The 13,292-nt window shown below is 42.3% G+C and overlaps 1 protein-coding gene across 3 annotated transcripts in view; it reads left to right on the top strand.

The window, feature by feature from the left end:
- The window catches only part of CHEK2 (checkpoint kinase 2), a 50,451-nt gene that overhangs the window by 5,194 nt on the left and 31,965 nt on the right, over positions 1-13,292 (top strand). For all 3 annotated transcript variants that reach the window (XM_012464925.2, XM_012464924.2, XM_012464927.3), the window contains 4 exons: positions 939-1,263; positions 9,948-10,072; positions 10,191-10,338; positions 11,426-11,516. In XM_012464925.2, coding sequence (XP_012320348.1) covers positions 945-1,263; positions 9,948-10,072; positions 10,191-10,338; positions 11,426-11,516 — 683 coding nt within the window. In that variant the 5' untranslated portion in view covers positions 939-944. The remainder of the gene's footprint in view (positions 1-938; positions 1,264-9,947; positions 10,073-10,190; positions 10,339-11,425; positions 11,517-13,292) is intronic.

The raw sequence follows: 13,292 nt of genomic DNA, 5'->3' as shown, positions 1-13,292 counted from the left end.
TGATCTGCCCACCTGGGCCCCCCAAAGTGCTGGGATTACAGGCGTGAACCACCACACCCAGGCTATTTTTTTTATTTATTTTGAGACAGGGTTTCACTCCTATTATCCAGGCTGGAGTGCAGTGGCGCCATCTCAGCTCACTGCAACCTCCATCTCCTGGGCTCAAGCGATTCTCCTGTCTCAGCCTCCCGAGTAGCTGGGACTACAGGTGTACGCCACCACACCCCACTAATTTTTGTATTTTTAGTGGAGACAGGGTTTTGCTATGTTGACCTGGCTGGTCTTGAACTCCTGACCTCAGGTGATCTGCCTGCCTCGGCCTCTCAAAGTTCTGGGATTACAGGTGAGCCACTGCGCCCCATCACCTGGCCTATTTCATAATAAGGCATTAAATATCTCATGTGATTCTGTACAGTTGAATACTGTACTGAAAGTGAAAACCAGAATGATTGTATAAGGACTTGGAGGAAGTAGATTTCTTTTGAATTGCTTTCACAGAAAGTCTATAAAATTTGTTAAATAGAAGCATCATTAAATTGACAACTATATATATGAAATTTAAATTTAGTGTTGAGTATATCAATACATTTTTTATTTAGTTTTAATTTTAAAAATTTGGGCAAATGTAAGCTTTTATGAACCCCTCTAGCTCAATTTTATTGCTTTTTACTTATTTGTAAACTTCAAATAATTTGTTTTTCCCTTGTTTTTTATGGCTGTCAGACAAAAAACTGATCTGGTGACCATGATCTGGTGAAAAGCTCAGCCCAGAAGAACTATAGGTCTGGACTGTCAAGACTTTTAATTTTTGGAGAGCATGTTTGCCCTGGGTTTTTTTTCTTTTTTCTTTTCTTTTGCTGTTGTAGTATGCCCATCATTTTCTTTTTAAGTCTTGTGCCTTGAAACTCACCTTTCTTGTTGGACACTTCCTTTTTGAGGTTGTGATGTCTCGAGAGACGGATATGGAGGCTCAGCAATCCCATGGCAGCAGTGCCTGTTCACAGCCCCAGGGCAGTGCTACCCAGTCCCAAGGCTTCTCCTCACAGTCCCAGGGCACATCCAGCTCCTCTACCAGCACTGTGCCAAACTCAAGCCAGTCCTCTCACTCCAGCTCTGGGACACTGAGCTCCTTAGAGACAGTGTCCACTCAGGAACTCTATTCTATTCCTGAGGACCAAGAACCTGAGGACCAAGAACCTGAGGAGCCTGCCCCTGCCCCCTGGGCTCGATTATGGGCCCTTCAGGATGGATTTGCCAATCTTGGTAAGACCCTTTGTTATAAGTATGAAGTTTTGTTCAGAAAAACAGTTACAGAAAGTCGTTGTGTTACTGGGTGGGTGTTTGGCATGTTGAAGAAATAATTGAACATCATGCATGAACAAGCAATGAAAGCATAAATTTATTGAAGTGGAAGGCAACTGAAGCTAGAGTACACATCACAGAATGGGAGCAGGCCTGAGGAAGTGGCTGCGGATCCCTGGTAGCAAAGTCTTCTGGGCTTCAAACACCCTCTAGAGGTCTCCCATTGGTTATATCCTATGTAAATGAAGGGCTGGCTCACAGCCAATTAGAGGCCAATCCAAGGCTGGTGTGGATTGATGCCTTATGCAAATGAAGATCCTAGAATGGACCAATCATAGGCTAGAATGCAAGTTCTTTTTATTTAGTTCCAGGAAATTTTTTTTTTTTTTGAGACAGCGTCTTGCTCTGTCACCCAGACTAGAGCAGCTTGACTCACTGCAACTTTGGACTCCTGGGTTCAAGTGATCTGTCTCCGCCTCCTGAGTAACTGGGATTATAGGTGCGCACCACCACACCTGGCTAATTTTTATGTTTAGTAGAGATGGGGTTTCACCATGTTGGCCAGGCTGGTCTCACTCCTGACCTCTAGTGATCAGCCCACCTCGGCCTCCCAAAGTGCTGGGATTACAGGCATGAGCCACTGAGTTTGGCTGTTCAGGAAGTTTGCGTAAATTGGCAAATTCACACAAACCCTATTTTCGTGCCTTAGTTAATTGCAGCAGAATGCTTGATCCACTCTTGGAATGATTCTGGAGTTTGAAGGTGACAAAAGGTAAAACCGAAGAGGCAGTGTTGGATGTTGCACTGGCCGTTACCTGCTGTGGATTCCCTTCATTTATTCTTTCAACAAATATTAATTGGACATTTACAATGTGCTGTCCATCCAAGGATCTGAAGTAGCTTTGGACCCTTTCCCTAGAAAAATGCAGATTCACACAAACTTGCAAACATCACCTAATCACAAAAGCTTTACCAGTTAACCTATGCTGTGGTTTGCCATGGCTTCAGAGAATCAGAGCTGTTCAGAATAGAGATGGCTATTTGTTCACACTTGTTATTTGTTCTTATCTCAAAATGGCCAACCTTGTGATTTAAATATGTTGACCCTTTCTGACACCTCCTGGTTTCAATGGTAAGTCTTCCCTATGCGTATTTTAAAATTGCCAGGCATGGTGGCTTACGCCTGTAATCCCAGCACTTTGGGAGGCCAAGGCGGGAGGATCACTTGAGGCAAGGAGATCAAGACCAGCCTGGGCAACATGGTGAAATCTTGTCTCTACTGAAAATATAAAAATTAGCCAGGCATGGTGACAGGTGGCTGTAATCCCAGCTACTCAGGAGGATGAGACATGAGACTCACTTGAACCTGGGAGGCAGAGGTTGCAATGAGCCAAGATTGTGCCACTGCATTTCAGTCAAAAAATAGTGTTTTTTTCCTTTCTTTTATATTAAGATGACCTCTTCACTAAACAAATTTGAACCTGGCTTTAATGGGATAGAATATATTAATATAAAGAAATGAAGGACTGATGTATCATTTTGTGTTTTGTCACCCACCATCCTTGTTTTATTTTATGTCCAATTTCGATGTCTTGAAAAAACTGTACAAAATGGAGAAACAGTATACCTGCATTTCACATATACAACTTTAAATTTAGAAGTAGATACTTGAAGCTATTTTTTACCCATTTAAAAAATATTTTTCAGGCTGAGCATGGTGGCTCACGCCTGTAATCCCAGCACTTTGAGAGGCCAAGGCGGGTGGGTCACCTGAGGTTTGGAGTTTGAGACCAGCTTGGCCAACATGGGGAAACCCCATCTCTATTAAAACTACAGAAATTAGCTGGGCATGTTGGCAGGTACCTGTAATCCCAGCTACTCAGGACGCTGAGGCAGGAGAATTGCTTGAACTTGGGAGGCGGAGGTTGCAGTGAGCTGAGATCACGCCACTGCACTCCAGCCTGGGTGACAGAGTGAGATTCTGTCTCCAAAATAAATAAATAAATAAAATAAAATGTATATGAGGCTGGGGCGTGGTGGCTTAAAATTGTAATCCCAGCTCTTAGGGAGGCAGAGGTGGGAGGATAGCTTGAGCCCAGGAGTTCCAGAGCTGCTGGGCAATATGGCAAGACCTCATTCTCCACAAAAAGTGAGGGAGAGAAAAGACAAGTAAATAAAGAGCCTGATAGGATGACCAGCATAAAGCATATGTTGAATAGAGACTGTTTATTATTATTTTTGAGACAAGTCTTGCTCTGTCACCGAGGTTGGAGTTTAGTGCTGCAATCTTGGCTCACTGCAGGCTCTGCCTTCTGGGTTCAAGTGATTCTCCTGCCTCAGCCTCCTGAGTAGCTGGGATTTTGGGTACCCACCACCATGCCTGTCTAATTTTTGTATTTTTTTAGTAGGGACGGGATTTCACCATGTTGGCCAGACTGGTTTCAAACTCTTGACCTCAGGTGATCACCCTCCTTAGCCTCCCAAAGTGCTGGGATTACAGGCATGAGCCACAGTGCCTGGCCTAGTTTTAGCGCTTAAGTTTAATTAAAGTCCTTTATTCATTTTGAGTTGAGTTTTATTTATTTGTTTTTTATTGAGACAGAGTCTTACTCACTCTGTCGCCCAGGCTGGAGTGCAGTGACGCGATCTCGGCTCACTGCAACGTCTGCCTCCCAGGTTCAAGTGATTCTTCTGCCTCAGCCTCCTAAGTAGCTGGGATTACAGGTGCCCTCCGACATGCCCAGCTAATTTTTATATTTTTAGTAGAGATGGGGTTTCACTATGTTAGCCAGGCTGGTCTCAAACTCCTGACCTCAGGTGATCCGCCTGCCTCAGCTTCCCAAAGTGCTGGAATTACAGACGTGAGCCCACTGTGCCTGGACTAATTTTTTTTTTTTTAAGTACGATTTCCATTTTATTTTTCTCCAGAGAATAGTCTGTCTTCAGTCTTCAGTTCCTTACTTACATGGGTTTCGGTGGGGGTCGTGGGGCAGCACCCGCAGTTCTAAATCGGGGTGGCAGGGGTGTTTGTTCTTGCGGGCTTCACGAGATCCATTCCTGACTTTGCTGTGAATTGCACAACTCACACAGTACTGTAGCTTCACATACAGCTTGGGAAGCACATAGGCATCAAAGAAGCTTGCTTCAGAAATCTCCCTGACTGCTGCAGCCTCCACTGTACTTCAAATGACGAATTTCTTTCTTTCTTTTTTTTTTTTTGAGACGGAGTTTCTCTCTTGTTACCCAGGCTGGAGTGCAGTGGCGCGATCCCGGCTCACCGCAACCTCCGTCTCCTAGGTTCAAGCAATTCTCCTGCCTCAGCCTCCCGAGTAGCTGGGACTACAGGGGTGCACCACCATGCCCAGCTAATTTTTGTATTTTTAGTAGAGACAGGGTTTCACCATGTTGACCAGGATGGTCTCAATCTCTTGACCTCGTGATCCACCCGTCTCGGCCTCCCAAAGTGCTGGGATTATAGGCGTGAGCCACCGCGCCAGGCCTCAAATGACGAATTTCTTAATGGCCTTGTCCTTGGGCACGCATCGGGCACAGTTTGTGCAGCGAATAGGCTGCATGTGGCCATGGCCCTTTTTGGCACGACCATTGTTTCTTCTTTTCTTTGTCATCTTGGAGGCACAGACTGGAGAGGGAACGGCCTAATTATTTTATCTTTATTTTTTGTAAAGACGGAGTCTCGCCATGTTACCCTATATGATCTTGAACTCCTGCTGTCAACTGATCCTCCTGCCTCAGCCTCCCAAAGTGCTGGGATAAGAGGTGTGAGCCACCACACCCAGCCAGCTTTCAGTCTTTTATCACTAAGTATGATGTTAGCTGTGGGTCTTTTCTTTTTGTGTGTGTGTGTGTAGTAGAGATCTGAAGACCAAGCTGTGGATGTTTCATGAAAGTTCTTTCTGGCTGGATGCTCTGACGCGTAAACTCTATGTAATCTCAGTGCTTTGGGAACCTATGGCAAGAAAATTGCTTGAGGCTAGGAGTTGGAGACTACAGTGAGCTTTGATTGCAGGCCATAGAGCAAGACTGTCTCTAAGTTAAAAATAAATAAATAAATAAATAAAAGCTCTTTCTTAGGTTGAAGGGATTTCCTCCTATTCCTAGTTCTCTGAGTATTTTTTATTATAAAAGGGTGCTGAGTTTTGCCAAAAATTGTTTCTCTATTATCCTCCATTCTGTTGTTACTGTGTATTTTTTTTTTTTTTTTTTTTGGAGACAGTTTTGCTCTTGTTACCCAAGCTGGATTGCAATGGCGCTTTCTTGGCTCACTGTAACCTCCGCCTCCTGGGTTCAGGCAATTCTCCTGCCTCAGCCTCCTGAGTAGCTGGGATTACAGGCACGCGCCACCGTGCCCAGCTAATTTTTTGTATTTTTAGTAGGGGCGGGGTTTCACCATGTTGACCAGGATGGTCTCGATCTCTTGACCTCGTGATCCACCCACCTCAGCCTCCCAAAGTGCTGGGATTACAGGCGTGAGCCACCACACCCGGCCTCTGTTACTGTGTATTATATTAGTTGGTTTTCAGATGTTAAACCAACCAAGCTTTCCTGAGTTAATTCTTTTTTTTTTTTTTTTTTTTTTGAGACGGAGTTTTGCTCTTGTTACTCAGGCTGAAGTGCAATGGCATGATCTCGGCTCACTGCAACCTCCACCTCCTGGGTTCAGGCAATTCTCCTGCCTCAGCCTCCTGAGTAGCTGGGATTACAGCCATGTGCCACCGTGCCCAGCTAGTTTTTTGTATTTTTAGTAGAGACGGGGTTTCACCGTGTTGACCAGGATGGTCTCAATCTCTTGACCTCGTGATCCACCTGCCTCAGCTTCCCAAAGTGCTGGGATTACAGGCGTGAGCCACTGTGCCCGGCCCTGGGTTAATTCTTATTTGATCATGTGTAATCTTTTTTATGTGTTGCTGGATTTAGTTTGCTACTGTTTTGTTGAGGATTTTTATATCTATATTTATAAGGGATATTGGTTTGTGGTTTTATTGTGATGTCTCTGTCTGGTTTTGGTATCAGGGTATTACTGGCCTCATAGATGAGTTGACAGTGTTCCCTCCTGTATTTCTTGGAAAAGTTTGAAAATAATCGGTATTAATCTTTACATATTTGATAGACTTTAAAATGAAGCCAGCCATCTGTTTCTTTTTTCTTTTTTTTTTTGAGACAGGGTCTCACTCTGTTTCCTAGGCTGGAGTGCAGTGGCACAATCACATTTCACTGCAGCCTTGACCTCCCAGGCCCAACTCCTACCTCAGCCTCCTGAGTAGCTGGGACAGGCATGTGCCACCACACATGGCTAATTTTTTTATTTTGATAGAGATGGGGTCTCCCTATGTTGCTCAAGCTAATGTGAGGCTATCTGGGACTGTACTTTTCTTTGTAGGAGATATTTTGATTATCTATTCAGTCTTTTTTTTTTTTTTGAGACAGAGTCTCTCACTGTCACCCAGGCTGGAGTGTAGTGGCAAAATCTTGGCTCACTGCAGCCTCTGCCTCCCAGGTTCAAACGATTCTTGTGCCTCAGCCTCCAGAGTAGCTGAGACTACAGATGCGTGCCACCATGCCCGGCTAATTTTTGCATTTTTAGTAGAGACGAGGTTTCACCCCGTTGGCCAGGCTGGTCTTGAACTCCTGATCTCGCGATCCACCTGCCCCAGCCTCCCAAAGTGCTGGGATTACAGGCGTGAGCCACCTTGCCTGGCCCTTTTTTTTTTTGGTATTTTTAGTAGAGATGGGGTTTTGCCATGTTGCCCAGGCTGATCTCGATTTCCTGAACTTAGGCAGTCCACCTGTCTTTGTCTCCCAAAGTGCTAGTGTTATTATTTAGTCTTTTCCCTTGTTAGGGGTATATTCAGATTTTCTCTTTTTTCTTGTGTTAATTTTGGTAGTTTGTATCTTTCCAGGAGTTTGTCCATTTTACCTATGTCATCTAATATTGTCACACAATTGTTCATATTATTCTTTTTGAATCATTTTTATTTCTGTCAGATCAGTAGTAATTACCTCTCTCATTCTGATTTTAGTAATTTGAGTCTTGTCTCTTTTTTTCTTGTTTAATCTGTCTTAAGATTTGCCAACCTGTTGATCTTTTTAAGTAACTAATTTGAATTTGTTAATTTTCTTTTTCTTTCTTTTTAGAGACAGGGTCTCACTGTCGCCCTGAAGTGAGTGGTGCAATCACAGCTCACTGTAGCCTCGACTTCCTAGACTCAAGTGATCCTCCTTCCTTGGCCTCCCAAAGTACTGGGATTACAGGCATTAGCCATTGCACGCAGCCCATATGTAGTTTTGATAGATCTTGCTAAATTGACCTCCCTAGACAATTATATACAATGTGTTTATAAATTATATTCTCACCGGTAATGCATGAGAGTACCTGCTTTTTCATACCTCTTGCCAGCACAGGTTGATATGAAATTTTTGGATTTTTGCTAATCTAATAGGTAAAACATGAAGTGTTAATATGTTTTTGATTTCCAAATTTTCTTATATTGAGTTAGTATGGCCACCTTTCATATGTCTGAGCCAGTTGCATTTCTGTTTCTTGTAAATTATCTTTTCATGTCCTTTACCCATTGTTCTACTGGACTGTGTATCTTTTTTGTTGATTTATAGGAACTTAACATTTATTAGGGAAATTAGTACTTTTCCTGATAGGAGTTGCTAATATTTTCTCTAGTCTGTCTTGCAATGAACATTTAATTGCCTGCCGTGTGCAGTGTTTCACGTGCTGGAGTTGCGCTGTTAAACAAGAGGTCTCCAGCTGTCCTCCTGGAGATTATGTTCTAATGCGGGGAGGTGGGGAGAAAATAGACAAATAAGCAAGGTAATTTCCAGTTGTGGCCCATACTCAAAAAGAAATACAACAGGATAACATGATAGCATGTGAGTAATGTTTATATAGAAAGCTGAGTGGGAGATGATAGTAGAGTCCAAAAGGCAGATTGTATTGTGTAGATAGTATCTATATAAAAGGCAAGTTGGAATGAGCCATTCCGGTAGTTGGGGAAGAAGTGCTAAGACCACAAAGTAGGTTGAACCCAGCACTCTTGTGGGTAGTGAAAGGATGCCGGTGGTGCTGGGTGTCATGAGCAAGGCGAGAGGGATATGAGGTGGGGCTGGCATGGTGGCATGGCCAGCCCCTGAACATCTGATAGGCCATGATGAAGTGTGCGGATTTTATGCTAAGTGTTGTGGAAAGCCTCAGGAAGGTAATAAGCAGGAAGTTACTGTATTGTCTCAGTCGTTAAAAATTACTCAAGAACTTTTAATGACTATTTGTTATTTCATGGTTATGTATATATGTATGTGTATATATATGTATGTATGTGTATATATATGTACATATAACATTATTAGATTATTTTATAATATATGCAATGTGTATTTATAAAATATATTTTGCATATATTTGCATGTATATTACATATATACTGTATATTATATATTATATAAAAATAATATAAGTATATAATAGGTTATTTTATATATAAATATGTAATTGTATTTAAGGCAGCTTATATAATAAATATATATGTATAATGCAAATTACATATGTAATAAACATAAATAAATATTTAATATATATATTTGTTTATTTTTTGAGAAAAGTCTTGCTCTGTTGCCCAGGCTAGAGTGCAGTGGCAGGATCACAGCCCACTGTAGCATCAACTCCTCAGGCTCAAGTGATCCTCCTGCTTCAGCCTCTTGAGTAGCTGCAACTATAGGCATGCACCACCACGTCTGGTTAATTTTTTGAAACAGTGTCAGGCCAGGTGTGGTGGCTCACGCCTGTAATCCCAGCACTTTCGGAGGTCGAGGTGGGTGGATCACAAGGTCAGGAGATCAAGATCATCCTGGCCAACATGGTGAAACCCCATCTCTACTAAAATACAAAAAATTAGCCAGGCATGGTGATGCATGCCTGTAGTCCCAGCTACTTGAGGGGCCTGAGGCAGGGGAATTGCTTGAACCCAGGAGGCAGAAGTTTCAGTGAGCTGAGATTTCGCCGGTGCACTCCAGCCTGGTGACAGAGCAAGACTCTGTCTCAAAAAAAAAAAAAAAAAAGAAACAGTTTCATTCTGTCACCCCTAGGCTAGTGTGCAGTGGTGCTATCTCAGCTCACTGCAGCCTCAACCTCCCAGGCTTAAGCAATCCTCCCGTCTCAGCCTCCTGAGTATCTGAGACCACAGGGACCCACCACCATACCCTGCTAATCACCACCACACCCTGCTAATTTTTTATTTTTTGTAGAAATGGGGTTTCACCGTGTTGCCCCGGCTAATTTTTAAATTTTTGGTAGAGATGGGTGCCCCCTATGTGCCCACGCCGGTCATGAACTCCTGGGGTCAAGCAATCCTCCTGCTTCAGCCTCTCAAAGTGCTGAGATTACAGGTGTGAGCCACTGCCCCCGGCCATGTGATTATAGATAAACTGCCATTGGTTAAACTTGTTGGTACATGTTGTTTTTTGTCTCCTAATTTTTAATGTTATAAAATCTTTATAAGCAGATTCATCATTCTGATTGCCTTCTTAGGCTATTTTCCTACAAGTAGCATTTATGAGCAGTTTTTAAACATGTCTGTTACATGAAATTCAACAGCCTTCTGATGCATGCTTTCATATTACAGAATGTGTGAATGACAACTACTGGTTTGGGAGGGACAAAAGCTGTGAATATTGTTTTGATGAACCACTGCTAAAAAGAACAGATAAATACCGGACATATAGCAAGAAACACTTCCGGATTTTCAGGGTAGGTGACAAATACCCATGTATTTAGGAGAGCTGGTAATCTATTCATTGCTTTTAGGTATTTTCCCACTATAAATCTTTGCTTTTAAAAGTTTGAAATAAAATGTTCTCTATTTTAGGAAGTGGGTCCTAAAAACTCTTACATTGCATACATCGAAGATCATAGTGGCAATGGAACCTTTGTAAATACAGAGCTTGTAGGGAAAGGAAAACGCCGTCCTTTGAATAACAATTCTGAAATTGCACTTTCACTAAGCAGAAATAAAGGTAATACCATCTTATGGTTACTGAATTTTTTTTTCACTCCCACATAGGAGGAAAATTTGTCATATCCTTACAGAGTATGGTTTAAGTGAGTAACGATGAGTAAGTTAGCATTCAAGATTCAACTTCTGTGTCATAGTTGCATTATTAAATTATGAAAAAGTTCCATCCAGACAGATTTGTTTTGTTTTGGTTTTGAGACGGAGTTTTGCCCTATTGCCCAGGCTGGAGTGCAATGGCGCAATTTCAGCTCACTGCAACCTTCACCTCCCGGGTTCAAGTGATTCTCCTGCCTTAGCCTCCCGAGTAGCTGGGATTACAGGTGCCCGCCACCACGCCCAGCTATTTTTTGTGTTTTTAGTAGAGACAGCGTTTCCCCATGTTGGCTAGGCTGGTCTTGAACTCCTGACCTTGAGGTAGAGGTTGTAGTGAGCTGAGATCATGTCACTGCACTTCAGCCTGGGCAACAGAATAAGACTCTCTCCAAAAACAACAACAAAAAAATTTTTTTAAACTTTTTTTTAGATACAGCCCAAATAATGGAGAAAAAAGGTATTTTGTTTAGAAAAATGCTATTTACCTAACTTTACAAATATGTTGAATGTACTTTGCACTACAAAATACTTAATACCAGATATGTAAAGGTATAAATGGCCGAAAGATGGTAATGTCAGTGTGGTGATACTGATGGCCTGATTTTCATTGGGACGTTTACTTGCCTAGACCATTTTTCTAGGCTCAGACTGATTGCTTTCTGATTCTGGGCCTGTGGAAATCTGCATGGGCATTTTATACTGGTGTAATTGATTAATCTTCTGAGGTCAAGGAATATAAATAATGTTGTGTTATGGATTTCCTGCACTATCATTAGAGTGATGCTTATAGTTCCATTGAAGCATGAAATTTGACTATCATTTATTTCTCTCAAGTGTTTTATATGTATTAGCCTACTGAACTGATTTCCTTAAGTTTACATGATAAATGTAGTAAAGAATTGTCTTATATTCCATATGACTAGTAAATTTTAGAATCAGTGATCTTCTCTTGTGAATAAATTAATGAAATCCATTTTTACTCTTTTTTTCCTTAGTTTTTGTCTTTTTTGATCTGACTGTAGATGATCAGTCGGTTTATCCTAAGGCATTAAGAGATGAATACATCATGTCAAAAACTCTTGGAAGGTAAATTATTTTCTTATATGACTGCACTTCATTTTTTCCCTATACATTTGTGATTGGTAGTTTCTCATTTCTGATTTCCTTCCTTCCTTCTTTCCTTCCTTCCTTCATTCTTTCTCACTCTCGCTCTCTCTCTCCTTCCTTCTTTCTCACTCTCGCTCTCTCCTTCCTTCTTTCCTTCCTTCCTACCTTTCTTTCTTTCCTTCCTTTCTTTCTCTCTTTCTCTTTCTTTCCTTCTTTCTTTCTTTCTCTCTCTTTCTTTCTCTTTCTCTCTCTCCTTCCTTCCCTCCTTCCTTCTCTTCTTTTCTCTTTGTTTCTCTTCTCTTCTTCTTTTCTTTTCTTTCTTTTCTTTTCTTTCACTGAGTTTTGCTCTTGTTGCCCAGGCGGGAGTGCAGTGGCGTGCTCTTGTCTCACTGCAACCTCTGCCTCCTGGGTTCGAGCGATTCTCCTGCCTCAGCCTCCTGAGTAGCTGGGATTACAGGCACACGCCACTACGCCCAGCTAATTTTATATTTTTAGTAAAGGCGGGGTTTCTCCATGTTGGTCAGGCTGGTCTTGAACTCCCGACCTCAGGTGACTCGCCCACCTTGGCCTCTCAAAGCGCTGAGATTTTTTTTTATTTTTGTGAGTTATTGCATACAATCATTTTAATGTATTTTTATCTTATTTCTTCATTTTTTATTTTTATTTTTTTAGAGACGGGGTTACATCTTGTTGGCCAGGCTGGTCTTGAACTCCCGACAGCAGGTGATCCACCCGCCTCGGCCTCCCAAAGTGCTGGGATTACAGGCATGAGCCACAGTACCCGGCCTATTTATTTCTTTGTGAGACAGGGTATTGCTCTGTTACCCAGGCTGGAGTGTAGTGGCATGATCAGAACTCACTGTGTCCTTGATTTCCCAGGTCAAGGGAGATCAGGCATTCAGCACCGTGCACAGTCAATGTGTGTTTTTGTTTTTTAGAGATGAGGTCGTGCTGTGTTGCCAGGACTGGTCTTGAACTCCTGGGCTCAAGCTATCCTCCTGCCTCAGCCTCCCAAAGTGATGGGATTACCTGTGTGAGCCACCACACCCAGCCAAGTATTTCTTTTTTTATTTCCTTTGTGTGTGTGTGTGTGTGTGTGAGAGAGAGAGAGAGAGAGAGACAGTCTTGCTCTGTTGCCCAGGCTGGAGTGCAGTGCCACAATCTTGTCTCGCTGCAGCCTCCATCTCCTGGGCTCCAGTGATTCTTCCACCTCAGCCTCCCAAGTAGCTGGGACTATAGGCTTGTACCACCACACCTGGCTAATTTTTGTATTTTGTGTAGAGATAGAGTCTTGCCATGTTGCCCAGGTTGGTCTTGAACCCCTGACATCAAGCAATACACCTGCCTTGGCCTCCCAGTGTGCTAGGATTACAGGTGTGAGCCACTGCGCTTCACTGGGTGTATAGTATTTTGTTATGTATATATACACCACATTTACTTTGTTCATTTGTTGATGGATGCTTAGGTTGCTTCCCTATCTTGGCTATTGTGAATAATGCTGAAATGAACATGGGAGTGCAGATATCTCTTCAGCATACTGATTTAAAAATTTTTTTTGTATATATTTCTAGAAGTGGGATTGCTGGATCATATGGTAATTATAATTTTAGTTTTTTGAGGAACTTTCATACCATTTTCCAAAATGGCTGTACCAATTTATATTCCCACCAACAATTTTTTTTTTTTTTTTTTTTTTTTTTTTGAGACGGAGTTTCGCTCTTGTTACCCAGGCTGGAGTGCAATGGCGCGATCTCG

Source organism: Aotus nancymaae, unplaced genomic scaffold (assembly GCF_030222135.1).
Source record: "Aotus nancymaae isolate 86718 unplaced genomic scaffold, 86718_ANA_hifiasm-v0.15.2.pri h1tg000076l, whole genome shotgun sequence".
NCBI lineage: Eukaryota > Metazoa > Chordata > Mammalia > Primates > Aotidae > Aotus > Aotus nancymaae.
This window is presented reverse-complemented; position numbering and strand designations above follow the sequence as displayed.